The sequence below is a fragment of the Drosophila gunungcola genome, assembly GCF_025200985.1.
Source record: "Drosophila gunungcola strain Sukarami chromosome 2R unlocalized genomic scaffold, Dgunungcola_SK_2 000017F, whole genome shotgun sequence".
NCBI classification, from domain to species: Eukaryota; Metazoa; Arthropoda; class Insecta; order Diptera; family Drosophilidae; genus Drosophila; species Drosophila gunungcola.
In genome coordinates, this window is record NW_026453173.1 from 1,077,315 (window position 1) to 1,102,705 (window position 25,391).

Genomic DNA, 25,391 nt, shown 5'->3' on the forward strand with positions numbered 1-25,391 from the left:
GGATCACACATTTGTACGAAGTTTGGAATGTCTGCAATAGTTAAACCTAATTTTTGTTGTTTTCTCTTGATACACAATACTTAAACAATTATCATTGCCAGACACAAAGATTGTTCTTATTCCCGGAAATTATTTGTAATTTCAAAGAATAAAAAAAAACTTTTTAAATATGGAGTTATCTTTTTGATAAATTATAAGAAAAATTAATGATTATTAAGAAATATACTTCCGTCACGGCAAACGGTGATTGCTTTATTTGTCTAAGAGGAATTGAATACGCTGCTCAGTTATTATCTGCTAACTGTGGTCATACTTTTCATCGAGTTTGTTTTAACACAAAGGTCCGAAATCATAAAAATTGCCCTGTGTGTAAAGCAGATTTAAAATTCGGTAGTGAAAGGGCAAGTAGACCGAATGCATTGGGTAGGTCTCAAATTGATTTGAGCAAGGAACTAGCAGGAAATCCTATTACAGACGACTTTAACATGGAAGAGTTACAGCAAGCCGTTAAGGAATCTAATAAAAGAACGGAAGCGTTAGCAGAAACTATTAGCGCTGGGTTTCAACGAGTGTTAATTTTTTTGGAGAACCAAAAGCAAGCCCCAGATGCTGGTAATAGGCTAATAGAGAAAGATGATCAGCTTCAGGAAAGAGGGAACTTCTCTGCAGCAGGACATTCTTCGGCTACAGGAAATCTTCCTCCAATAGAAAGTAGACCTGTAGTAGGAAATTCATCTCCAGTAGGAAATCGTTCGACAATAGGAAATGAGTCCGAAGCTAGGTTTTCGCAAATGAATACAGATTTAAGACCAGATCGTATTAGCCAGATAATGATAAACTGGAAACTGCGTTTCCCAGGCCGGTCAAACATGTCGATTGATAAATTTATATATCGACTTGAAGCCCTTACCTATCAAACTCTACATGGTAACTTTGATCTAATATCTCGCTACATACAGCAGGCCATGGGACAGCCACAAAGTAACATGGAAACTATGATGATAACTTTGCAACAAAATATGATGGAATTTATGTCCTTCATGAAAACCACCATGCAAACTCTAATGCAAAACCAAAATATCTTGTTACAAATGCTTGCAGCTCAGCAGTCCAAATAAATTATGCCTAGCCTCCGAATAACTCTGTGGAACGCCAACGGTGTTTCACGGCATATACCTGAAATAACTCAATTTCTGAACGAAAATCACATCGACGTTATGTTTCTGGCAGAAACGCATCTCACCAGCAAATATAACTTTCAAATACGAGGATACACGTTCTACGGCACCGATCATCCAGATGGTAAAGCACATGGCGGAGCCGGCATCTTAATAAGAGACCGTATCAAACACCACTTTCACCAACGGTTTGCAAAAAACTATCTGCAAGCTACATCGATAAAATTACAGTTGGGCACCAGCAACCTTGCCATTGCCGCTGTCTACTGCCCACCCCGCTTTACAGTCTCAGAAGACCAATTCATGGACTTCTACAATTCACTTGGAGAGCGATTCATAGCAGCAGGTGATTACAACGCCAAGCACACACACTGGGGATCCCGCCTTGTTACCCCCAAAGGAAGGCAACTATATAATGCACTCATCAAAACATGCAACAAACTGGACTACGTTTCACCAGGCAGTCCTACATACTGGCCAACAGATCCTAAAAAACGACCTGATTTAATTGATTTTGCTGTGACAAAAAATATTTCTCGCAATCTAATATCTGCAAAATCGCTTTTGGATCTATCATTGGACCACTCACCAGTGCTAATAACTCTTCTTCAAAGCCCGGAATTAATCGAGCACCCTTGCAGGCTGACGTCGCATCGAACCAACTGGCTGAAGTTCAAAAAGTACGTAAGTTCCCACATCGAACTAACTCCACAGCTCAACTTCAAGGAGGACATCGACTACTATGCCAATGAACTGGAGTCTGTACTCATCGCATCAGCCAAAGTCTCTACACCGCAAGGGAGGGATGGGCACACACACCAACACAAAACTAACCTTGAAATCTAACAGCTTGTTTTGGAGAAAAGACGTTTGAGGCGTGCTTGGCAAACCAGCAGATCGCCATCCTCAAAACATAGTCTTAAGGAAGCTGGTCGCAGACTTACCAGGGCTCTAAGGCACAGAGAAGAAAAAGCACAACGCCAGTACATTGAGAAACTTTCACCCACCAGCACCAAGCATCACCTGTGGAGGGCCCACCAAAATCTAAGTGCGCCGGACGAAACAGTAATTCCCGTAAGAGACTCTTCAAGCAGCTGGGCCAGAAGCGACAAAAACAGAGCCTGTACATTTGCTTTACACCTTCGAAATGTTTTTCAGCCAAACCCTGCAAATAATTCATTCACACTACCGTCGCCGTCAATTCGAGGTGGAACTGAGACGGCGCCAATTCTGTTCCAAACAAACGAAGTTGCAAAAGTCATCAGCGAGCAATTAAAAACAAAAAAGGCCCCAGGCGGTGATCTAATAACTCCTAAGATGCTAATTGAACTCCCAAACTGTGCAGTTGAGGTAATTTGTAAACTATTTAACGTGATTACAGGACTTGGCTACTTCCCAAAAAAATGGAAAAAGTCGGTAATCATAATGATCCCAAAGCCAGGAAAAGATCACACAATACCAGCCTCATATAGACCGATAAGTTTACTCTCGTGTCGGTCAAAACTGCTCCAAAAATGCCTTTTGACACGCATAATCCCATATCTGAAAGAGCACAACATTATTCCGGCGCATCAATTTGGCTTTCGAGAAAGCCATGGAACAATAGAGCAAGTTAACAGATTAACAACAGAAATACGAACTGCATTCGAGTCTCGGGAATACTGCAGTGCGGTATTCCTTGACGTTGCGCAGGCTTTCGACCGAGTCTGGCTCGATGGCCTTATGCATAAAATCAGAGCGTTACTACCGGAAAACACTCACAGGATACTTAAATCGTACCTTTACAACAGAGCCTTCGCCGTGAGATGCAACACTACAATATCCGACGATTACACGATAGAGGCTGGAGTTCCTCAAGGTAGCGCCCCTGGTCCAACTCTATTTCTCCTTTACACCGCAGATATTCCCACGAACGAGCGGCTAACTACTTCTACATTCGCAGACGATACCGCGATCTTAAGTCGGTCCAAATGCCCAATTCAGGCAAAAGCACAACTAGCTGATCATCTCGTGGTAGTGGAGAGGTGGTTATCAGACTGGCGTATAAAAATAAATTCGCAAAAGTGTAAACACATAACGTTTACTCTTAACAGACAAACGTGTCCCCCGCTAACTCTGAATAACACGCCACTTCCACATGAAATTTCAAAACAAAAGGCGTCCTACCACACCAAGCTAACTTCTCATCCAAACCAGCTCGCCAGGGGCCTAGCCAGGGTTTCCAACCGGACCCGATTGCAACGAAATGACCTTCCAGCTCAGCAATAGTTATTAGAGCCCTTACATCCCGTGTCAGTCAACTTGACTGTCAGATATAGCTTTTTAATTTAAGATTTTATATACTTATTGTTAGTCTCAATTCAGAGAAGATTCAATAAATAAAATGCATATGTAGAAAAAAAAAAAAAAAAAAACATAAGCAATATATTAGACGGAAGTGCTAATGACTGGTTTTGGCGTTATCACAAAAGCGTTCAACTAAGTCAGGGTACTAGATCATTGCAGTGGGTAAATTTGCGTGCCGCTATGAAGGCTCAGTTTAAAGATGAACTTACGGATCTCAACATTCGCTCAGCAATAGATCGACGTAAGCAGAGGGAAAACGAATCGTTTGATGAATTTTATGAGTCGATCGTATTGTTGGCCGATAAACTTTCGGTTCCATTGTCAGACTTAGCATTTTTGGAAACTTTACGGGCTAATTTGCTGCCTCAAATTCAACATGAACTTCTTTATGAAAAAGTGACTAGCACAGCACACCTACGTCACTTAGTTAGAACTCGTGAGGTATTTATGCTGAGCTTGACAAAGAATAAACCTATATCGCAAAGGCCACAACCTCCTCTACGACGTATAATTCACGCTGTAGAGACACATGGCGATTGCGAAGAGGTTTTCAGCGATGAAGACGAGAGTCTTGAGGTAGCAGCAATTAATTTGACTTTGCGAACTGCAGGTGTTTTGTTACGGCTGTGGTCAGCCCAACACTTATAAACCATCCTGTACAAAATGTACTGGCTCAAAAAACTTAGTAGATCGTGCACCAGTGGCAAGTGCACGGAAGAAACAAACAGCAAATACGACTCAGACGGAGTTGTAGAGCCACCTCAATCTACAAAAACAATTCTACCAGACAGAACCACAAACCTGCCAATACCAAAACTTTTGCATTCACCACCAGCAAGAAGCAAAAGATCTCGCTTGCGAATCAGTGAATACTATAGGAAAATTAGAAATGAAAAACAGGCCTTGATCTCAGCCACAGTCGGTCGCGACGTACGTCCTTATGCGGAAGTCACTATTTTTGTTGGATACCGGCGCATCTATTAGTTGTATAGGAGGAAACTTCGCCAACTGGCGAAATGTAAATTTTAAGCAAATGTCCTCAAATGTGCGCACGGCAGATGGTCAGTCACAGACTATAATTGGTAAACTTAATGTAGACGTCACTTATCGGGAGACAACAAAACGCCTAAATTTGTACATCGTTCCGTCACTTGTTCAGTCGTTATATTTAGGCATTGACTTTTGGACTGCATTTGATATGCTACCTTCTGGATTGTCAGTCCGCGAAGGTATTGCTAGCTTAGCAAGTCCAGGTGTATAAGAAGCTGATGCTGTTTCGCAACGTAATTTAACAGAGCACCAGCGTACTTTATTGGAAAAAGCTATTTAATCATTTCCATCATTTTCTGAAAAGGGTCTGGGTAAAACAAATTTGTTGCATCACGAAATAGATGTAGGTAGTACAAAGCCCATTAAGCAACGACATTATCCAGTTTCTCCTGCTATCGAAAAACTTATGTATGAGGAAATAGATCGTATGATTGGTCTTGGAGTCATTGAAGAATCCAATAGTTCGTGGTCTTCGCCAGTAGTGATCGTAAGAAAGCCCGGCAAGGTGCGCCTCTGTATAGATTGTCGTAAAGTCAATGAGGTGACACGAAAGGATGCTTATCCTATGCCACTAATAGAGGGTATCTTAAGTCGTCTACCAAAGGCTGAGTACATCACTGTCCTTGACTTAAAAGACGCGTATTGGCAAATACCTCTCGACCTTGATTCTAAAGACAAAACCGCCTTTACAGTTCCCTGGAGACCGTTATATCAATTAAAAGTTATGCCTTTCGGCCTTACGAATGCCCCTTCAACAATGTCAAAGTTAATGGATCGCATAATCCCAGCCTACCTTCGAAATGAGGTATTTATTTATCTGGATGACCTCCCTATAATTTCTTGAGCGGCACATAAAGGTGTTGCGCGAAATTGCAGAAGTATTGGAAAAAGCAGTTCTTACCATAAACGTTTAAAAAAGTCGGTTTTGTGTACCTGAAGTTCATTATTTGGGCCACATTGTCGGTCATGGGACCATAGCCATGGACGTTGTGAAGATTGAAGCCATTAAAGAGTGCCCCACACCGCAGTCGTTAAAACAACTTCGTAGGTTTTTAGGTATGACCGGGTGGTACAGTAAGTTTATTGAGAATTATGCTTTAATAACTTCTCCGCTTACAGATTCCTTAAAAAAGAAGAAAAACAAGTCTAGTGCAGCGGAGCAAGCATTTCAGGACCTAAAAGCAGCAATGTGTAAAGCTCCTGGAGTTTTGATGCAAGTTAACCAAGAAGGAGATTAAATTCCAATAGCATTTATGTCACGAAAACTTAATGATTGTCAGCGAAGCTATTCTGTAACGGAAAAAGAATGCTTAGCGGCCATTCTGAGCATAAAAAAATTTCGAGCATACGTAGAAGGAAGGTCGGTAATAACCGACCACGCCTCACTAAAGTGGCTGGTGTCGCAATCCGATCTAAGTAGCCGCTTAGCGAGATGGGCACTCAAGCTACAAGGATATAGTTTTACCATTCAACACAGAAAGGGTATTAGGAACGTAGTTCCCGATGCGTTATCACGGACGTTTACCGAAGATTTATCTAGTTTAGAAATCGAAGACTTCATAGATCTCTGTTCACCACAATTTCAATCAAAACAATATCAAGAACTAAGAGCAAAGCTAATGCAAGCTGAAAAGCAGTTTCCGGAAATCAAAGTCGTGAGGGATTGTATTTATAGAAGGACAGAGCATGCGTCGGCTGAAAGATTAGCGGATTATATGGTGTAAAAACTATGGTTGCCACAAGAACTAATCTCGGTTGCTTTACAAAAAGCTCACGATAGCCCGTTAGCCTCGCATTGTGGGATAAATAAAACACTTGAAAGGATTAGGCGACACTATTTTTGGCCAAATTTAGTTAATGATGTTAAAGATTACGTCAAAAATTGTGCAGTGTGCAAAACCACTAAGCATGCCAATTATGTTCTTAGACCTCCTCTGGCTAAAACAGGTGAAACCCAGAGGTTGTTTCAGAAACTTTATATTGACTACCTAGGCCCTTATCCTCGATCAAAATCAGGATATGTAGGAATTTTTGTGGTCCTTGATCACTTTACAAAGTTTCCATTCCTAAGGCCAGTTAAAAACTTCACAGCCGAAGCTATTCTAAAATATCTAGAGGAAGATTTATTTTATTGCTTTGGAATACCTGAAGTTATCGTGTCCGACAACGGAGTACAATTTAAATCCAAAATTTTCAAAAACTTGCTTAAAAAGTACGGCATACAGCATGCTTACACCGCTGTTCATGCTCCTCAAGGTAACGCGTCAGGGAGGGTTAACCGTAGCATTATTGCTGGAATCAAAGCTTATGTTCATCCGGATCAATCCAATTGGGATGTCAAACTTAGTAGCATATGCTGTTCGCTTAGATCTAGATGGCATTCAGCTGTTAACAACACACCTTATCGCCTAGCTTTCGGTCAGCATATGATCACAGAAGGTTCTACATATAAACTACTAAGAGAACTGGATATGTTAGAGGATCGGGCTATTCAAGTCAGTCGAGATGATTCAGTCGATATGTTTAGGGGAGATGCAGTGAAAGCTATGAGGCAACTGCAACGTCGGAATGAAAAATCTTATAATTTAAGAAGCCGAGAAGTGTCATAAACTGTTGGCCAGGAGGTGTACAGAAGAAATTTTCAACAAAGCAAGTTTGTGAAAGGTTTTAATGCCAAGCTAACGCCAACTTTTGTGAAAGCTAGAATAAGAAGGAAGCTAGGTACAACCTATTACAAACTCGAATACCTCCAAGGAAAATCAATAGGAAAGTACCACGCAAAAGACATAAAGCAGTGATAGATGTTGGCTCTCCAAGCGTGTATCGCACATTGTGTGTTTAGACCTCCCAAGTGCGATTTTAGCGGTGGGGACTTGTAGAAGGGCTTGTTCGAGCTCTCGTATAAAATAAAAAGAAAACAAAACGAAATCCCGAAAAGTACGCAGTATAGCTTAGGACTTATAGTTGGAATGCTAGCTTGTATCTAGTGCAGCCCATCATGATCAGGTGGCACCCTCTAACGCGGGAATCCGAACTTTGTCGTACTGGCAACGCAACAAATACAATCAGCTAAGTAGAAGACAGTGGTCTGTGGTCAATATCAATTTTGACAGAGCTATATTTCCGTTTTGGGGTAACCTGCTAAACTCACGGCTTTAGCTTATTCTTTTCGATTTCTACCGCCAACGATACAAGTCGTCTGGAATAAATTTTCTCCAGCAAGCAGGCTTTGGTTATTTGGTTAGAAAAATATACCGTGAGTAACCATCAACCAAAAGAAAAAACAACGAAAGCCTATTAGTGCTTTTATTTAATTTTGTTTAAAGAAATATATTCGTTCAACGGTAACGACCTAATTTCTTAGATGTTCTCGCTCGCTACGTTAACGGGCGGCTAGCTCAGAGAGGTTATGGGTTTGTTCCACCATATTTATATTGGGTGATTGCCTTTGACCAAAAAATAACGCAAGTCCTCGACTGCTTGCTGGTATCTGACTCGTGACGGCTCCTTTGAGACTCGGGATATTATGCGAACCTCACTGTCGGGACCGGCAAGGTGCTTCGCCTAGCAGGTAGAACTAGGTTCTGCCTCTTCGCCCAGCCACCTTTATCGCAGACTCCACGCAAGGACTCCCTGAGCTCGATTTAACCACGACCTAGCACCCGTTGGATCTCAGCGTTGTAGTCTCAGCCTTGTAGACTCTCAGTCGTTCGGCGTCTCGACTTTGCGATTTTGATCCTGGTACTCGGCACTTGTTTAACTTGCTACTGGTCTCGTGTACACTGCACACCAGTTTTTACACTATATTGGGAATCAAATAGGTTTATAAGGGTTCTTAACAAAGGAAAGCAAATCTAAACTACTAGTCGATATAATTACGCATGCATGAGCGGGTCTTTACCAAACCAAACAGTTCTCGAAGCATCGGCGAGAGGCAGTCGAACAGTTTCGTGAGGCAGGATACTGTATTTAATTGTATGAGGCGCCTACTCCTGCCATATGAAGATCGAAGACGGTAACGCAGCGTTTTGACGAATGTGGTGACTGCTCCTGATTCCTGCACGAAGATTGATCACACTGACATAGCGTTTTGATGTTTACTTTGCAAGCCCTGGCATCGTTTCGATTCGTGTAAGGACAGAGAGTTCCTATGTATGCGTTGTCAGCCCTGGGTGTGATGGTAACGCAACTTTCGATGTTCCAGGAATGTGCTTGAAGTTTAATGTACGTACTCCAGATATTAGAAATATCCAATGTTTTTGTTTTTAATTTCGATACTATGGACACAATCTAATAGAAGCTTTCAAAATATCGAAAACATCGAATACGCCAACTATAATTACCCAAAAAATGAAAAATTATCTATTTTCATGCCAATTTAAATTTTTATCTCCAGTTCTGCTTAACCGATTTCAGTCATCAAAAGTTAACCCACATAACCACCGATTGAGCCGTAAGAAGTCCTAATCTCTAACCGCGAGTGCTCCACGTGTGATGCTACTTTCGCGCAAACCATACTACCTCGATAAGAATTATGCCAGCCAGGAGCCTAGTATTAGTGTTCAACAGCCAGTTTACGTTATCCATATTTAGAGCCCTATGATCTCTCGAAAGAAAGCCGTCGTCTTAAAGCATATCATCAAACTTAAATTCGTGAAATTTTATACAGCACACCGTCATCTTCAGGCCTGTCGACAACGGAGGAAAGCAGCTGATTCGTGAGTACGGCCAAGCCGAAACATTTTTTTTTATGATTAATGATGTGAACCGTATGTTGATTAAACTTGTTTTGTATCTGAGCTGTTAAAACCCAAAGAGATCGTAACCTTTCCTTTCTGTTACCGAGAGCTCTTCATTAATATATTAAATTGTATTTTTGTAAAATAACTTACGGCCAACAAAATAATTTCCCCGATGTGATTTATAAACAATCGAATGTATTTCATATAAGTTCCTGAATAGCTAAGTAAACTTTACTTTGTTTACAATAATATTTTGATTAAATAAGACTTACAGTTGAATTTCAACAAATATGCGCGTACCCCAAGAATGAGTATCCATTAATCTGAAATCTGAATTGGTACTTAAAGTATGAGTCTCAAAATCCTAAACAGTTGTCCAGTTATGTGGTTTTAATCATTTTGTAATTGCATCCTTTATTGGGTTGCTCATGAATGAGTTAACAAAAAAGTGATCACTCAAGTTAGTGAACTGAACGTGTTTGCAATTATTGATCATTTTTGGTCACTTGTTTTGTTACTCACTTGTTCAGTTGCTCACTTGTTCAGCTGATCACTTGTTTAGTTGCTCACTTGTTCAGTTGTTCAGTTACTCACTTGTTCAGTTGCTTAGTTGTTCAGTTCAGTTGTTCAGTTCAGCTGCTCACTTATTCAGTTAAGCAGTTGCTTAAAGATCTTTATTCGCTCAACAGTTTTATTTGCTGACTAGTTCATGCAAAATATTATTTAAGTACATATGTATATGATCTCAAATAATATTCCATTTGACATTGTACTGTACTCGAAAACATTTGATAACAAATGTCTGCTGCAAATTATTTTTTTTTTTCAAAGCTTTTTTAACTTGCGATTCTCTATCAGTCATAAACTGAATTTTCGTCAGTGTGTTTGCTGCGGTCGCCATTTGATAATCAATTGTTCTCAATCCTTATATGACATCATTTATTTTTAATCTTTTACGCACTACGTAACGCTGTGAAGACTCCCCACAATAAGCAGTGAAGCGGTTGCGCGTAGCAACAGCGAAGGTGGCAGAAGGAGGAGGCCGGAGGAATACCGTTCTAGCGCGCTTAGCAACAGCAAAAGAGGCACAAGGAGGAGGCCGGATAATACTGCGCGCATAGCAACAGCCGACGGGCCAATGGAAACGAGATCGAACGGTAAATAAGTGGACTACGGACCCGCCACAAAGAGGACTCACCGATAATAAAAGGTACGATTATGTACCTTGCACCCGGTCTCAAGGAGCAAAGGATAACGGGACCGGGGTAGGCTATTTAAGGTAGGCGCAAGCGCAGCTCAAGGCAGAAAGTGAGTGAGAGCGCGCACGTTGAAAGCAGCCAGTGAAACAACAGTGAGACAATCAGGAAACCAGGCGTTGAGCCCGGCGTGAAACAAGGCGTAAGCCAGGCGTTAAACCAGGTGTTGACCGCAATTAATCCCACAGAAAGGATCGGGTGCCAAGACACGATCGAAAGGTGCCCGTCTCAGCAACGTATAGTGAGAGAAACGAATAATTTTATCGAACAATAAAGACGGGGATGTAGTCATTGAAGTTCTTTGTTCTATTTGGTTGGCGGCAATCACGTAATATAAATTTGGTGGGACGAACCTACGGATTCTCTGAGCTAGCCGCACGGTTACGTAGCGAGCGAGAAGGACAAAAACATGTCGTTACAACGCCTAAAACGCAAGTTAGTTTAATTAAACTGGCTTACAAATTTAAATCGATGAAATCCTCAAAAGATCAAACTTTGATTTGCCGATGGACTCCTTGATTCAAAAAATTACACTCAAGATTTTTTGTATGGTAAAATTTTTTTTTTAAGTGTAAATAACGTTTTTTACCTGTTTTCATCACAATTTTATTTTTTATTTCCAGTTCTGCTCGACCGATTTATCCCCAACTTTTATTTACACTTCATAAGGATAGGTTTCCCAATTTAGATGCTAAAGTTCGACAAAGCTTAAATTAATTTGAATACTTAAGTTTCGGCATCATAAATTAATTTTTAAAATTGGTCAAGCTCGCAAAAACGGTGATTTTAGGGGTGTTAGCGGCTGTAAAGCATTTATTTAGTACTATTTGCAGATGTATACGAAGACAAAAGAGGTCGAAAAATACAATTTTTTCGCAGACAGTAAAATCCGTAAAAAATCGGTTTACCCGCCGAATGTTAAAGTTACTAGTGAATACAATCTTGCAATCTGCAATTTATAATTTTATATAAATTTGTTATTTTTTCAGTCGTGTTTTTTTTTTTTTTTAATTAGTTTTTGGAAATTCAATTTTAGCCATTAATTCAAACTTTGCCGAGGTCAAGCATCTATATTAGGCATAGCTTTGTGATTAGTGTCACCGGACTAGCAACATTAAATTTAAAGGATGTGCGATCACAACATCATCTACCAGCGCATTACTGGATGATATATTTGCGAAGTTTGTAGTGCCCCAGAGGTAGTTTCTGATGATGGAACGAATTTTAAATCCGCGGAGTTTAACGAATCTTATCTTCAACCAGTCAAGTCGGCACTCAAGGCAACTTCGTGATCATTAGAGGCATATTCAAATTTATTCCTTTGGCTTTATAACAACGCTCCACTTTCAACAACAGGCAAGTCATCATCGAAATTGTAAATGGAAATAAACTGCAGAACAGAGAAAATATATAAACATGGTTACATTGGAGAAATCTCCATAAACTCACGTCATTCCATCGTGCTGCAGCACATACTCCGTCCAGTAAATCGCTGTGTTTAGGACTGTTAGGCGCTGGTTGAGCAAGAATTTTTGGCGGTACCGAGCTGCATTTTTGTAGCGCGGATCATGAATCACTTTCATAATAGCCTTGTAAAGCTGATTGATCGAAAGTGTCTGAAGATCTAGTTTAATGGCATAACCATCGAGCTCGGCCTTAGCTGAATTGACATCGTGATCGCAAAACACCGGCATTGTGACGACGGGCACCCCGTGAAACACCGTTTCAAACATGCTTAGCAAACCTCCATGAGTGACAGCCTTTACCGAAGATCCCATGGAAACATAAATGAATCCCGAGACTCCGGATGCACCGACGAATTCCTCGAGGTTCCTGGGAAGTTTTTTAGCAGCCTTACAGAATGCAAGCCACCTCTGCCACATTTGGATTAAAGGCTCTGGGATAAGACAGAACTGCATGTCCATTCTGCAAAATAAAGCTCACATTGCGCGACAAGTCGTAGGGATGTGGGCCCTTAAATGCTTTTTCAGCATAACATACTATAATGGAGATGACAACGATATTGATCACGTCCTTAACTTTACTTTGTTAATAATAATATTTCAATTAAATAAGAGGTATAATTGAATACCAACGAATTTGCGCGTTCCCCAAGAATGAGTTTCCATTATAAATGTGGAAGTAAATTATGAAACGTTACTTAAAGTATTAGTTGAATCTCATAACCCTCCCGCGAATAGTAATCTTAATAAATATTGTATTCCAGTATGACATTGAAAACATCAGGAGATGTTGATGGTTGACTCAACGTCAACCACAAATTGGGTAGGAGAATGCAACCATCTCAGGTTCTACAGGTATAGTGGTCCAGAAAAACAAGAACAACCACATCTTACTTCTTCTGTCAAACATATGAAGGTCAAACATATCGGAGTACCAAAATGATAGGGAATGCTAAATGACACAACCTCTTCTATTGAGTTCTTAATTAAAACTGTTTTATTTTTCTAAAATTTTTTCCAAGATTCTTATTCTAGTCTCATAATGGGCCTACGCAGAGACCGCATCTGTTTGCCTGAGAGGAAGAATTTCTTTTGACTCTCGCCCAGAACTGGTGCAGTGTGTGAGACACATCTGAAGCGATAATATGTAGTAGTTCGAGTAGCCTAATAAACAAAAATGATTTTTTTTTAAAGAAAAAACGAGTTGCCTTACAATTACCTATAATTAAGTACTCATCATGCCCTCCTGAAAGTTTGGTGAGGAGGCGGTATCTATTTTAATTTGGATATAGTTCACAGAGTTTTTGGTGTGACGCACCCGTCCCACTCTCTTGCATCCTTTCACAACTCTCTGTAATTATAATGAAATCTCATGAAACGGTAGAGAAAAACAAACTTACTTTTTCTCGAACCCAGCCGTCAGAGCCTTGGTTCGAACTAAGGACCTTTGGTTTCGCATCAGCAGGTTGCGCTATCACAATCGACTGTGCCCTAGGCCCGTACAAGAATTCAAACGGAAATGTTTGTAATCAATTGGCCTTAATTTTGCAAGTCTTTTAAAATTAGCTGAGTAAAAACTTAAAATAACAATAAAGGAAGCAAACCTAGGCAAGCTGAAATTCATATACGCATACTGCAAAAGTAAAAATGAAATATTCTTTAAAACATATAAACTTTGATTGCGTATATGTTTAAAAATATTGAAGCTATGAAGGCTTTCAGCCAAATTAAACTATCAAGTGAAATCTTGAGTGTCATTTTTTGAATCAGGGAGTCCATCTGCACCGGAAAATCAAGGCTTGATCTCTGGAGGATTTCATCGACCTAAATTTATAAACCAGTGTTATCTGTCCTCACAACAGGAGTCTCAAAGACTCCATCGCTTTCCACTGCATCTGAAGGGGATGCTAACTAAATGAAACAACCTTCTACATTGAGTTCTGAATTAAAACCGTTTTATTGTTTTAAATATTGTTTCCAATATAGTCTTATCAATGGCCTTCGCAGAGACCGCATCTGTTTGCTTGAGCAAGAGACTTATCTTTTGTCCCCCGCACTGGAGGTGGGATAATATTAGGCATCTCAATTGGCCTGCACTTACAGATTACAAGTACTAAGAACTGCACTTATGTCATGTTTTGATAAATAAATTATGGCTCTAGATCGATTAGCTAGACTCACCCTGAGCTCATAAAATCTTATACTTTATGATTTTTTGTGTTCTTTTGAACAGCATCCTTAATCTCTTTGGAGATTAGAGCACGTTGTCTTTCGACTCCTCTTGCGCATAGCGGCAAATGGGCGGTTGTCCTGAGTGACCCAATCGGCGCAGGTTTGACTAGAAAAGTATTTTAGCACCTTACCGCGAGTACTGCAATGAACCACGACTTCCCGAACCATCCCGTGAATAAATGCCTAGGGACTGTTTCGCGGGACTGGACACCACACCCAACTCATACACCACCCACATCCCAACCCTGATATGTATAATCATATTTGTTAAATAAAATAAAAAAAAGTTACCATGGTGAATGCGTGGCACGCAATACAGGCATATTATTCCTTATCCTCGTGCATTGCCTTACGTTTTTTGTATGACTTGCACAAACTGACGAAAAATTGGATTGGAGACGGGTGAAAAAAATTGGTTGCAGTGGATGAAAAAATGGCTAAATATTTCCCACCCGAAACACACAAAAAGCCTTTTAAAAGTGTGTGCCGGTGCTTTACTTTGCAGGTGATAAGTGCCACCGTTACAAATAGGTTTATGGATGTGCGCAAGGTGGCAAAAAGTAGCACTCTTTCAGTTCTTTGATACACACCGACTATATCTGACCGGTTAAGGGCGTGATATTGTTGATAACCACAGATGCATACTCAAAGTGGTTGAAAGTGGCAGCTACAAAATCGATAACAGCATCAGCTACCTGTGCATTACTGGATGGTATATTTGCAAAGTTTGTGGTGACCCAAAGATAGTTTCTGATGATAGAACGAATTTTAAATCCGCGGAGCCTAACAATTTTTTGAAGAACGGGCAAGCGGAATCTTATGTTCAAACACGCAAGACAACTTTGTGTTGATTAAAATCATACCAAGTTAATTCCCTTATCATTATAAAAACGCTCCAATTTTCAAAACAGCCGAGTCACCATCTAAACTGTTGATGGAACAACCACACATTTTGATCCTGTTCGCCTTGAAAGACCTGATAGCCCATTTTGGTTTGGACTATTAGTACTCGTACAATATCGTTTTTGGCTTATCAAAATGAACACTATGTTCTCCCTATCATCTTAGTTTTTTTAAATAACATCTCATTTAATAAAATATAGAACAAATTATAAATATATTTACAAAATAAGTTTTCCAAAATATATGGAAATCACTACAAATCCCTTTTAAATGGTTTAACAAGTGATCTCTTTACAGCTTTTTCGATTTCGTTTTTACTTCTGAATATGAAGCAGACGTCAGTAATTGAAGGCTCTGGAGCTTTTCAGACCGGAAGTCGATGCGTTTTATTAATAAAAACAGGCCGTAAAGTAAGGTTAAATAGACTGCAACTACATCAAGTAGATAGTATTGCCACCAACTAAGTACAGAGAAAATATATAAACATAGTTACATTGAAGAAATCTCCATAAACTCACGTCATATTCCGTGAGGAAGCCTGAAGGTGATAAGCTCCCTTGTGCCGCAGCACATACTCCGTCCAGTAAATCGCTGTGTCTAGGGCTGTTGAGCGCTGGTCGAGCAAGAGTTTTTGGCGGTACCGAGCTGCACTTTTGAAGCGCGGATCATGAATCACTTTCATAATAGCCTTGTAAAGCTGATTGATCGAAAGTGTCTGAAGATCTAGTTTAATGGCATAACCATCGAGCTCGGCCTTAGCTGAATTGACATCGTGATCGCAAAACACCGGCATTGTGACGACGGGCACCCCGTGAAACACCGTTTCAAACATGCTTAGCAAACCTCCATGAGTGACAAATGCCCGAAGCTTAGGATGGCCCAAAATATCTTGTTGCGGTAGCCATCGCAAGAGCTTTACATTAGAAGTTAGATCTTTAATATCTGCGGAGCTGCCTTCATACTTCCATAGCACATGATACGGCAAGCGTGCAAAGGTCCTTACAAGCATGCGCCGCAGAGCCTCTGGCATATTCGCAGCCTTTACCGAAGATCCCATGGAAACATAAATGAATCCCGAGACTCCGGATGCACCGACGAATTCCTCGAGGTTCCTGGGAAGTTTTTTAGCAGCCTTACAGTGAATGCAAGCCACCTCTGCCACATTTGGATTAAAGGCTCTGGGATAAGACAGAACTGCATGTCCATTCTGCAAAATAAAGCTCACATTGCGCGACAAGTCGTAGGGATGTGGGATGTGGGCTCCTAAATGCTCTCTCAGCACAATATGTGTCCTCCGCATAACATACTATAATTGAAATAACAACGATCTTGATCAATTGCACCGTAAATCCGAAGTCCACTCACCATGTGCATCAGGTTTTGTCCAATCTGCATGGCCGTGTTGACTGCCCGTTCATAGAGGCTCATAGTGTCCGTAAATCGAGAGTAAAAGTTCGGAGTAATAGCGTAGCTAACGGGATTTCCCGCTGTCGAAAGACTTCCTGTGTAGAAGCCCACCGTGTTTATGTACATGAACGGGATCTTAAACTGGTACATCAACCCCAAAAAGCACTCCGGGAAAGCTCCATCCAATACTGCTAAGTCAAAGCTCCGATTTGCCAGCTCTTTCGTCTCAGTGTCACCAAGCATGGCGTCGCACGACTGTTGATAAAAGAAAATAGTACGAAGCCTTGTCGTTAAGTTGTACAGTATTTAAGGTGCTTTGGTTATCTCAAAAAAAAAAGATCAGATTCGCGTCATATAACAAATTTCAAAATAATTATTCCCAAAGAAAACAAACGAAGTTTGGTGTCATCTACCAAACTGCATTAACAACACAACAAGCAAAAAGCAAATAGCGCACACACACCCCGCCAACAGCGGCCCCATATAATGCAGACCAGCGGCAGAGCACGACACAAACAGTATTAAGCCCCGTGCAAAAAATATTTTTCAAAGCCAACGAGGATATGCCATCTCTCAATATTGTTATGTAAATTAACCGAGAGGTGGTATGGCAGCTATATAGCTATAGATATATATCAGCTATTCGAATTCTATAAAATTAGAAAAGTACTACAATGTTCGTGCATTACAACTCAGCCTAGTTGACAGCGCGTCGGTTATATTAAATTAAAGGGGGTCTGGCAGATTAAGAACGAATCCTTAAACTTCCCCACACTGCGCACTTCAAATGCTTGTTTAGCTTTGATTGAACGTCTAAAATAGCTCAACACCGTTACTTACCGCGCTGCTTGACAGCGGGACGAGTCAGTCCCAATGCCGCTTCAACATGCATGGTTAACAGCTTTTTCGTCAAAACACCTCTTGGACTCTCTGGTCATCCCACGATTTTACGTACAGCGCCACATAAAAGACCTACAAATTCTGCAATGCCTGCGTACGGAAGAAGCTGCATCTACGCGCGAACGAAACTTATCACCTAAAATCGAAAGTGGCTTGCGCTTCGCAGAGCTGACCTCTTGGCTCGACTCTACATGCAAAAATAACCAGAAATATACAATGACATTTTGCAGGATTTTTTGTACCAAGTAGAAGTGTTGCTGTGCATGCCTGTTTTTTTTAAGATTGTGTGAAATGAAATTGTTGCTTTGTACACAGACGGGTAGTTTTGTGTTTCTCCTGCTTTTTTATTATGTTGTTATTGCATTATCTCTTATTATGAACATACACCAACTCTAAGTTGGACATTTGACCTTAACCCGGTCGTTTTAACATTTTAATAGGAACACAACATTTTGAGGCGACTAGTGACAAAAAAAACAAAACACAAAATTTGCGCAGAAAAATTTTATTTTGTGTATTTCGTAGTAATGGCTAACAATGCCGGACAATCAATGTTCAAACGTTGTTGGCTCAACAGCAACAATTTGCAAAGATTGGTGGAATCCATACTTACCCAAAAATATGGATTGAGAGTAGCTAGATTATCAGTGTCTCTGCCGTTACCAAATGTTAATAAAGTCTATCAGAATTCAAAAAAGTATCATCAACAACTATCCCAGGACTTCGCCGCTTACTCGGTATAAAGTGTATTTTCTATTCTACTCCAATCGACGAAGTTCGCACAGCTGCGTTGCAAACGTTCCGCCCCTCGATAACGTTCTCTTAATTGCCGAAACATACCAATCAACAACAAAAACAATGGCAGAAAACAAAAACAGAAAATAGAAAAAAGAGCTTTTGATATGAACGCAATCTTATTACACAAGTCAAAAAAAAGGATCTCAATGGTATTGACGCAAAAGAGTCACTCACATACTCGTGAAAATTGCAAATTTCGCTACGCAAGTGTGCTTAAAAGGGACATATTGCTGTTATTAGCTTATCCAACCAGTGTAAAACCGAAACAAGATCTCAAAAATAGTTTAAACAATTTACAATGCTTAAAGTTTAGTTAAGTTATAGGAACACGAAACCGGGATTAAAATTCGATTGTTTTTTAAGGAATGCTTAGTTTGACTTTGTTAGCTGAGTAACGGGTAACTATAGCGTTCTCTATTGTTTTAAAATGTCTGTGAATAGCAGGGTACTTAAATGACGGATCTTTGCAAAAATTACATCGAAGTACTTAAGGCAGCTATCGGTACAAGCATTTATTTAAAACTGAATTCCGTAGAACTGCGCCCAAGCCAGGTGGAGCACTATAATTTTGCGGCGATTTCAAACAAGATGTCAATTCCCAAATCGAGCCTAAAGCAAAATCCATTGCCAACTCGTGAGTCATGGAACACATTTTCCCAAAACTCAAAACGATGTTTTTTAATTGGATTTAATAAAAGCAAAAATTAAAATGTTTAAAAAAAAAAGGGTTGGTGCTTTTGCAGTATACACGTTTGACCTATGGAATAGCTAGCGCTCCAGTTATAATCCAGTGTCATCTTGAGCAACTTCTTAGTGGAATAAAAATTTGTGGTAATTATTCGACGGTATACCTTCTGTCTGTCAAAAAAGTACAGGGACTGGATTACTTAAAAATCCCGTGATAAAACGATTTTGGAATTTTTTTGTTACGTTGGTAACTTTTTTCTGCATTACGAAGGGAAGTTTGTGCGCAATCTGTCAAGTAGTTTGCTTACAGTCGCTGGTGGTGTAATTGTATATGTTATCATCTATTCTTAAATGTTCCTCTCTGAAATCAGCCTTTGTAATTATTGCATTGTTATATACCTTGTACACACACCAATACACACCCCAAGCTTGTATAAAAGGATGGCCACTGTTGGAAAAAGGCGTTTCCATGATCTGAGAGTTTCCAGACTCGGGTGGGCGTGCGTCGATTCCTGAAACTTGCGAAAGGCTGGCGAAGAAAAAAAAGCGAGACGAATGCGTGCGGTTTTTGATGGTATGCAACATTGAACTGTCTTCTTTTAATGGCAACACCAAGAATGCAGTGTTATTAACATAGTTTTAAAAAAGCAAAGTAATTAAATTGTTGTTAAAATAACATGTTTAAGTGTCAGTTGAATTCAAGTATTAGCCGTTGACCAAACAGTCAGAATAAAATCAGTTTGACATTTGATTTAAGCCCGATCGTTTTATTTATTTAATCGGAACGCAATAAAAATCATATAATTTAAGTGGATCTATACTATACACCTCTTATACAAGCAATTATTCAGAGCCTGGGCGATCTTATAGGAATGTGGTTAAGTTATGCCGTATTTCTGATTCAGAATTTATAAAGGGTTTCAAAGGCCATCTTTCAGTTGGTTTATGTGTGTGGCCCAGCTTTACCCATTTTTTTAACTGTGAGGCCTGGGATTTTTGTGGTGTTTGCGTCTGGACACTAATATAGCAAAATTGTAGTTTTGCAGACGTGTTGGCATTTATCTATTGAGACAAAGGATCCCAAATCAGCGTACTATTATTTTTTTACATGTGTCTTTCTATACGTCATAAAACCGGAAAGGTTTAATAAGGGTCGCGTGTCATAATGTACACATATGACGTTAAATTACGTTAAGTTAATTCAGACTTACAAATGGATCTAAATGCTTTTAAAACATTTTGTTGTTCAAATTTATTGGACTTGTACCACGTTAACGTTGCGTAGATGAGCGCTGAGTAAAATGAACTTGGCGTCCTTCTGGACCTAAGACTTAAGTTTTCTGACCATACTACTTTTATAGTGGATAAAGCCAGGGAAGATCTTGTCTTTTTTAGAGTTGTTCGAAAGAATTCGATAATCCCTATGCTCCAAAGACTTTATTCATTTCATTAGTCTGTCCAATCCTGGAATATTGTTCACCAATTTCGAGTCCCCAACATGGTATAGATATAGAATTAGTCCGTCCGTTCCTTCTGTCATGTCTTTTACTTCTCGTAATCTCGTTTTAACGACCCAAGGGAAATAGTTCTTTTTTGTACTAATCAAAGTGCTTCAACGTCCGACAACATGTTTAAGAATACGCGGCCCTACTTTTTACTTTTTATGAATACCCATTTATCAAAAGGATTTGTAATGAATAAGGTGATTATTGAAAAAAGACGGCTCAAAACTAGTCGACAGATGCTCTACATATACAACCCTGTCTGGACCGATATTCCCCTTTTAAAACCAGTCTGTTTTATGTTGCACCCTCCTAAAAATTACTTTATTCAGAACTATTGTTTTGATTTGAGGCTTTAATATGAAAAGATCTTGAATAAGTGTGTAGGATTGTGGGATGTGAAAATAAAAGTGATGAACAAATTCTAAGTGGGAAGGTGGTGGGTGTGTTTTTATTCCGAAGTCTCAGTTTGAAAGCTGCCCTGCGCAGAAAACCTTTAGTTGTCAGCAAATCGAAAACTCGAACTCATTTGTCTCGCCCAGGGATGACTCTAGTTTCCCTTACCAGGATCCAGCCACGATCCAGCGTTGCGGAGGGAGATTGTCCTCGTGGACGTTTACGAGTTGGCCGACCTGGATGTTGGCGTTTGGCTTTGATATATGGATATATTCCCTTTGCTACATACGCCAAAACTGTTGCTTAATGACTTGGAATCGTCATTGTCCTCTGCTGAGTTGTGAAAAGATTTGGCTGGCGCAGAAAGTAAAGGTGTCCCAATGAGAAAATTTTCCCGTCCCTCTTGCGTGCAATTCGATTGATGGTCAATCGAAAATAGTCAATTTTCCTTTACTCTCAACATAGTCAGGATTGCATTGCCTGTAGTCAACAAAAGGTGTAAGTCCCTGGCACGTGTACTGTTTCTTGAACAGTTGTATTTCTGACTGCAGGAACCCTGTTAAATACTCGAACAATTATTACTTCTTCTGACATTCTGGTTGTCTTGAGTAACAATGCATTTTGTTAAGCCTTAAGGGATAGGCAGATAGGGCCATTCGCTCTCCGACCACATGTTGCGTTGCAGATCTTCTACGCTGCAACTTCTGGATACGATGTCTGTAGGATTTTGGCTTCTTGATGCGCAACGGCTTTCGACATCTTGTGTGTATGACTGTAGCTCGGAAATCCTGTCAGGCTGGAATGTTGGCAGCTGAGGAGAGTGTTTTCGTAGCCACTGTAGAATGGTTTTTGCGTCTGTCAAAAAATATATCTTTGATATATAGAGCTTGAGGTTATGCTGGAGTTTTCGATAAGTTCTGTAGTTCTGCACAAAGTTCAAGCTTTGGAATCGATAAGGACACAATCGGCGTCACTCTCGCTTTTGCAAGTAGTAAGCTGACTTTAACGAAGTTGTCGATTTCGCCGCGAATGTAAAGACAGCTATCGTATCCACGCTTGCAAGCGTCTGCAAATCCAAGCGAGTCGAAGATTTGTGATGCTTCAGATAGAACGGTCCGTCTAGTAGGAGTATCAGAGAATTCGAATTTAAATTAATTAATTTATTCTTAGTCAACCCAGCTTTGTTTAGCATTTCCGATAACTACACTTTCTTTTGGTGTGCGATTTCCAGTTCATCTGCGCCTGTCAGCAGATCATCGACATATAGATCGGTTCGTAATATGGTGTTGCTGAAAGTCCGTAGCGTTTTTTTTCTCCAAAGAATTAATTGGCGGTACATCTTTGAGATGTCACCTGTTAGTGCGTAGCGGTTGAGTGGAAATCAAAGCAATGTCGTGATTAGGTCCTGTTGAGTTTTGGGGCCTACCGTTACCGAAGCGATTGGCCAAAAGATTGAGACGATTCCTTGAGTAGAAGGCGTACTGTAATTTGATTATCCGCAACTAAAGCTACTTTGGACTCGAAATGCTGTTCACAAAGCTTTTCTTCCTCGGTTAGTGTTTCTCGGCTCGTTCAATACTCCTTCTCTTCCCAGAAATGTAAAACGATTTCGTTAAGAGATGGCTGATCCTGTACCAGGTCACAATTAAATCGCGGCTGGCTCAATAATCAGCGTCGTGCTGCCTCCCATTTCCTAGCCAAAGCTTGTGTTGATGAGCATTGGCATGTTTGTTCCCATTATACATTTTCAAACGCAGATGGCGTTCAAAATTTCAATTTGGCTGGGCTGGTAGAATGTTGGTTCGGCTAGAACGGTTCCCTCTGGCATGTTTCCTTTGCTGATGTTAATACTCTAACTTGGTTGATTTTCGCAAATTTATGTGAGAACAGCGAAAGTCGAAAGTTGAAATCTGAAACTCGTGATTTTAGAGTAGTATTTACTTTGAAATGAATCTGTCTTGAGGTGTCAGAAATACCATTGATAGTTTGACTAACGCGGAATTTGGATAGTTGTAGACCTTTGGCAGTCTCTTCGGTTATCAAGTTTACTTCCGAGCCTGAGCGCTCGAAGACTTATCTTGGCGGTATGCGCTAGAAGAAATAACTGGGTTGTTCCTGGCTGAACCGATGTAACCTGATTATGAAATGAACCCAGTACCCTACACCTTGAATTGGATTGGCACTCGGCTACAGTGTACGTTTTTCGTACGCAGTTAAAAACAAGCAGTAACCTTTTTGCAAATTCCTTGCATTGAGCTAGTTTAAATTAAGCGACGGACTTACAGTGGGATATATAGTGATTTACAGATTCAGCAAACAATTGATTTTGAATGATTTGGGCTTCTGATATGCCTCACTTAGACGGTTCTTGTTTGAGATGCGCTGACGACCTTCTAAGAGCTGGCATCGATGAGTGGATGTTTTAGAAAAGTCGTCCCAAATGGAAAGCTCATCGAAAGATTGTTTTCGTCGAAGCTCAGACGAGTATCTGCGTCTTCCTTTGAAAAAACCAAATGAATGACTAACGCGTTCATGCGGTGCCTAACGATAAGAGCGACCACCGTATAGCTGATGACTTATTAACTATGCGCTGCAATGCTGCTGAATCTGACTTGATAATTCCTGGCAGGTTGAATAGATTTTAAATTGAATTCAGAAAAATTATTACGTTATAATCATAACGTTCCTTGAGCCGATCGAAGGCCATGGAGTAATTCTCTTCCGTCACTTGTTGTTGGGATTCATTTTACGAATCTTAGCTGGGCTTGTGAAATAAACTAGCACAAAAATCTGCAGTTCGAGAACTCGATCAACCCTTACCTGTACTCGAACTGCAGCTCGGCGTTAGAACGTAGCAAATGCAAATACACAAAATTCAGTAAAAGCTGTCTAAGCAATGGTAAAGCGTATGTATTTAACGATGTGTAGGAGAGAGATAGAAGATAATTCTGTGTTCTGTAGGTATATTCACAGCATGCGCTGTGGGTGTGTGTGTGGAATGTGCCGGTTTTCTTCGTGCGTATGTATTGGCGCTTGAGGTTGTCATTGCGCGTGGGTTGCAAATCACTGCCTTCTCTGATGCTTGGTAAACGTTGAATTTTTTTCCGCTGTTTGCCGAGGATATGCGCTGATCACTTTGATATAATCTTAACTTTTCATTAGTCTTGAGTGCGTCCTGTCACGGTCGCCATTATGTTCGATCAGTTGCCAAGAAAAGAAGGGCGTTGAAATTTTGTATTCACAAGTTTTCGTCACAAGTTTTCTCCGTTTCGTTAATGTGTTTATTGGGAGAAATTTTAATTTAGATTGGCGTAACTTTTTACTTTTTTCTTGAAAATATATTCAGGATGCAGCTGTGCTACCAAGTGCATTTGTGTTGTACCTGCAGTAAATTTAAAAATTAATGGGAATTGGGAGTTGTTGTGTGAGAGTGTATTTCTTGTAGAATTTTTTTTTGTTGGTAAAATTGCTTAGATAAGTATTTGTAGTTCTGAGTAGTTATACCAGTTACTCGTAGAGTACGTTGAAAAGTATATAGGAGGTAGAAGAAAGCGTTTCCGACTCTTGATCAGGATCAATAGCCGAGTCGATCTTGCCAACTCCTTCTGTCTGTCTGCCTGTATGAACGTCGAGATTACGGAAACTATAACGGGTATTTAATAGTCAAGGAATTATTTTAAAGCTATATTAAACTATTTTTGGCATTTATAAGTCTATAAGGGTGTGGGTTGATAAGATAGTTTCTCTATCACAGAAGTCAAACGAAGCCTCCCCAGACATAGTTGTGTTCGATTTGATTTTCTTGTTTGTGATTTTGTTTTCGGCTTTGAGAGTTGCGAGCAGGTGCTTAAACGTAAAGAGAGGTAAAAGTTGGTTTGGGGAATGATTGGGCTGGATTTAAAGAGTCTTATTTATTTTCCGTAGCTGTGTAAAACCTGCGTATGATATTGGTAGTTTCTTAGACGTATGTGTGTCCTTTGACTTGTTGAGGTTCTGAGTTAAGTCCAAGCGTAATGTTGTAATGTGATTTATGTAGTGAGTGCAGTCGCATTTTTTTATGCATTTGGAAGCCATGAGTTCTTGTTGTTTTCTAAATACTAGGTGTCTACTGTTAGTAGAGTCGTGTGGGGCGGTGACTTGATCGTCCGGTAAATTGCACATTTATGGGTTCTTGTGGGTTTTGCTTGTGCTTTTGTGTCTGTGAGGTGCTCTTCGCCGAAACGTTTCAACGAATTCAATATATCCTTTTACTCTACGACTAAGCGGTATAATTAAATAACTACTGAGTTCGAAACCGGAAATGTATAAGAAATAATTTTATGCATTAAAAGGTAGAATTAACGGGATAAAAATATTTTAACAATAAATTTTGAATTTAAAGTTTTAAATCAAGTGTGACGTTGAACTGATTACCAAGAAATTTTCAAGCAATATTTATTTAGTTGACTCTTTCTGAGATTCAAATGACACCCCATAACGGGAATACAAATACGAGTGGCAAAGTTTTATGAATTGTACAGCCAGAATGGGA

At 40.0% G+C, this 25,391-nt stretch overlaps 2 protein-coding genes across 10 annotated transcripts in view; both read right to left on the reverse strand.

The window, feature by feature from the left end:
* Nucleotides 1-11,650: 11,650 nt before the first annotated feature.
* Nucleotides 11,651-14,505, reverse strand: LOC128256366 (UDP-glucuronosyltransferase 2B19-like). The gene is given in 3 exon segments (XM_052986666.1): nucleotides 11,651-12,432; nucleotides 12,434-12,616; nucleotides 14,399-14,505. Coding segments are annotated over 3 exon segments (705 nt in total). The 3' UTR covers nucleotides 11,651-12,017.
* An 830-nt stretch (nucleotides 14,506-15,335) lies between these two features.
* The window catches only part of LOC128256371 (UDP-glucuronosyltransferase 2B20), a 77,872-nt gene continuing 67,816 nt past the window's right edge, over nucleotides 15,336-25,391 (reverse strand). For all 9 annotated transcript variants that reach the window (XM_052986687.1, XM_052986685.1, XM_052986679.1 and 6 more), the window contains 3 exons: nucleotides 16,536-16,832; nucleotides 15,689-16,476; nucleotides 15,336-15,630 (listed from right to left, as the gene is read on the reverse strand). In XM_052986687.1, the coding sequence (XP_052842647.1) occupies nucleotides 15,462-15,630; nucleotides 15,689-16,476; nucleotides 16,536-16,832 (1,254 nt within the window). In that variant the 3' untranslated portion in view covers nucleotides 15,336-15,461. The remainder of the gene's footprint in view (nucleotides 15,631-15,688; nucleotides 16,477-16,535; nucleotides 16,833-25,391) is intronic.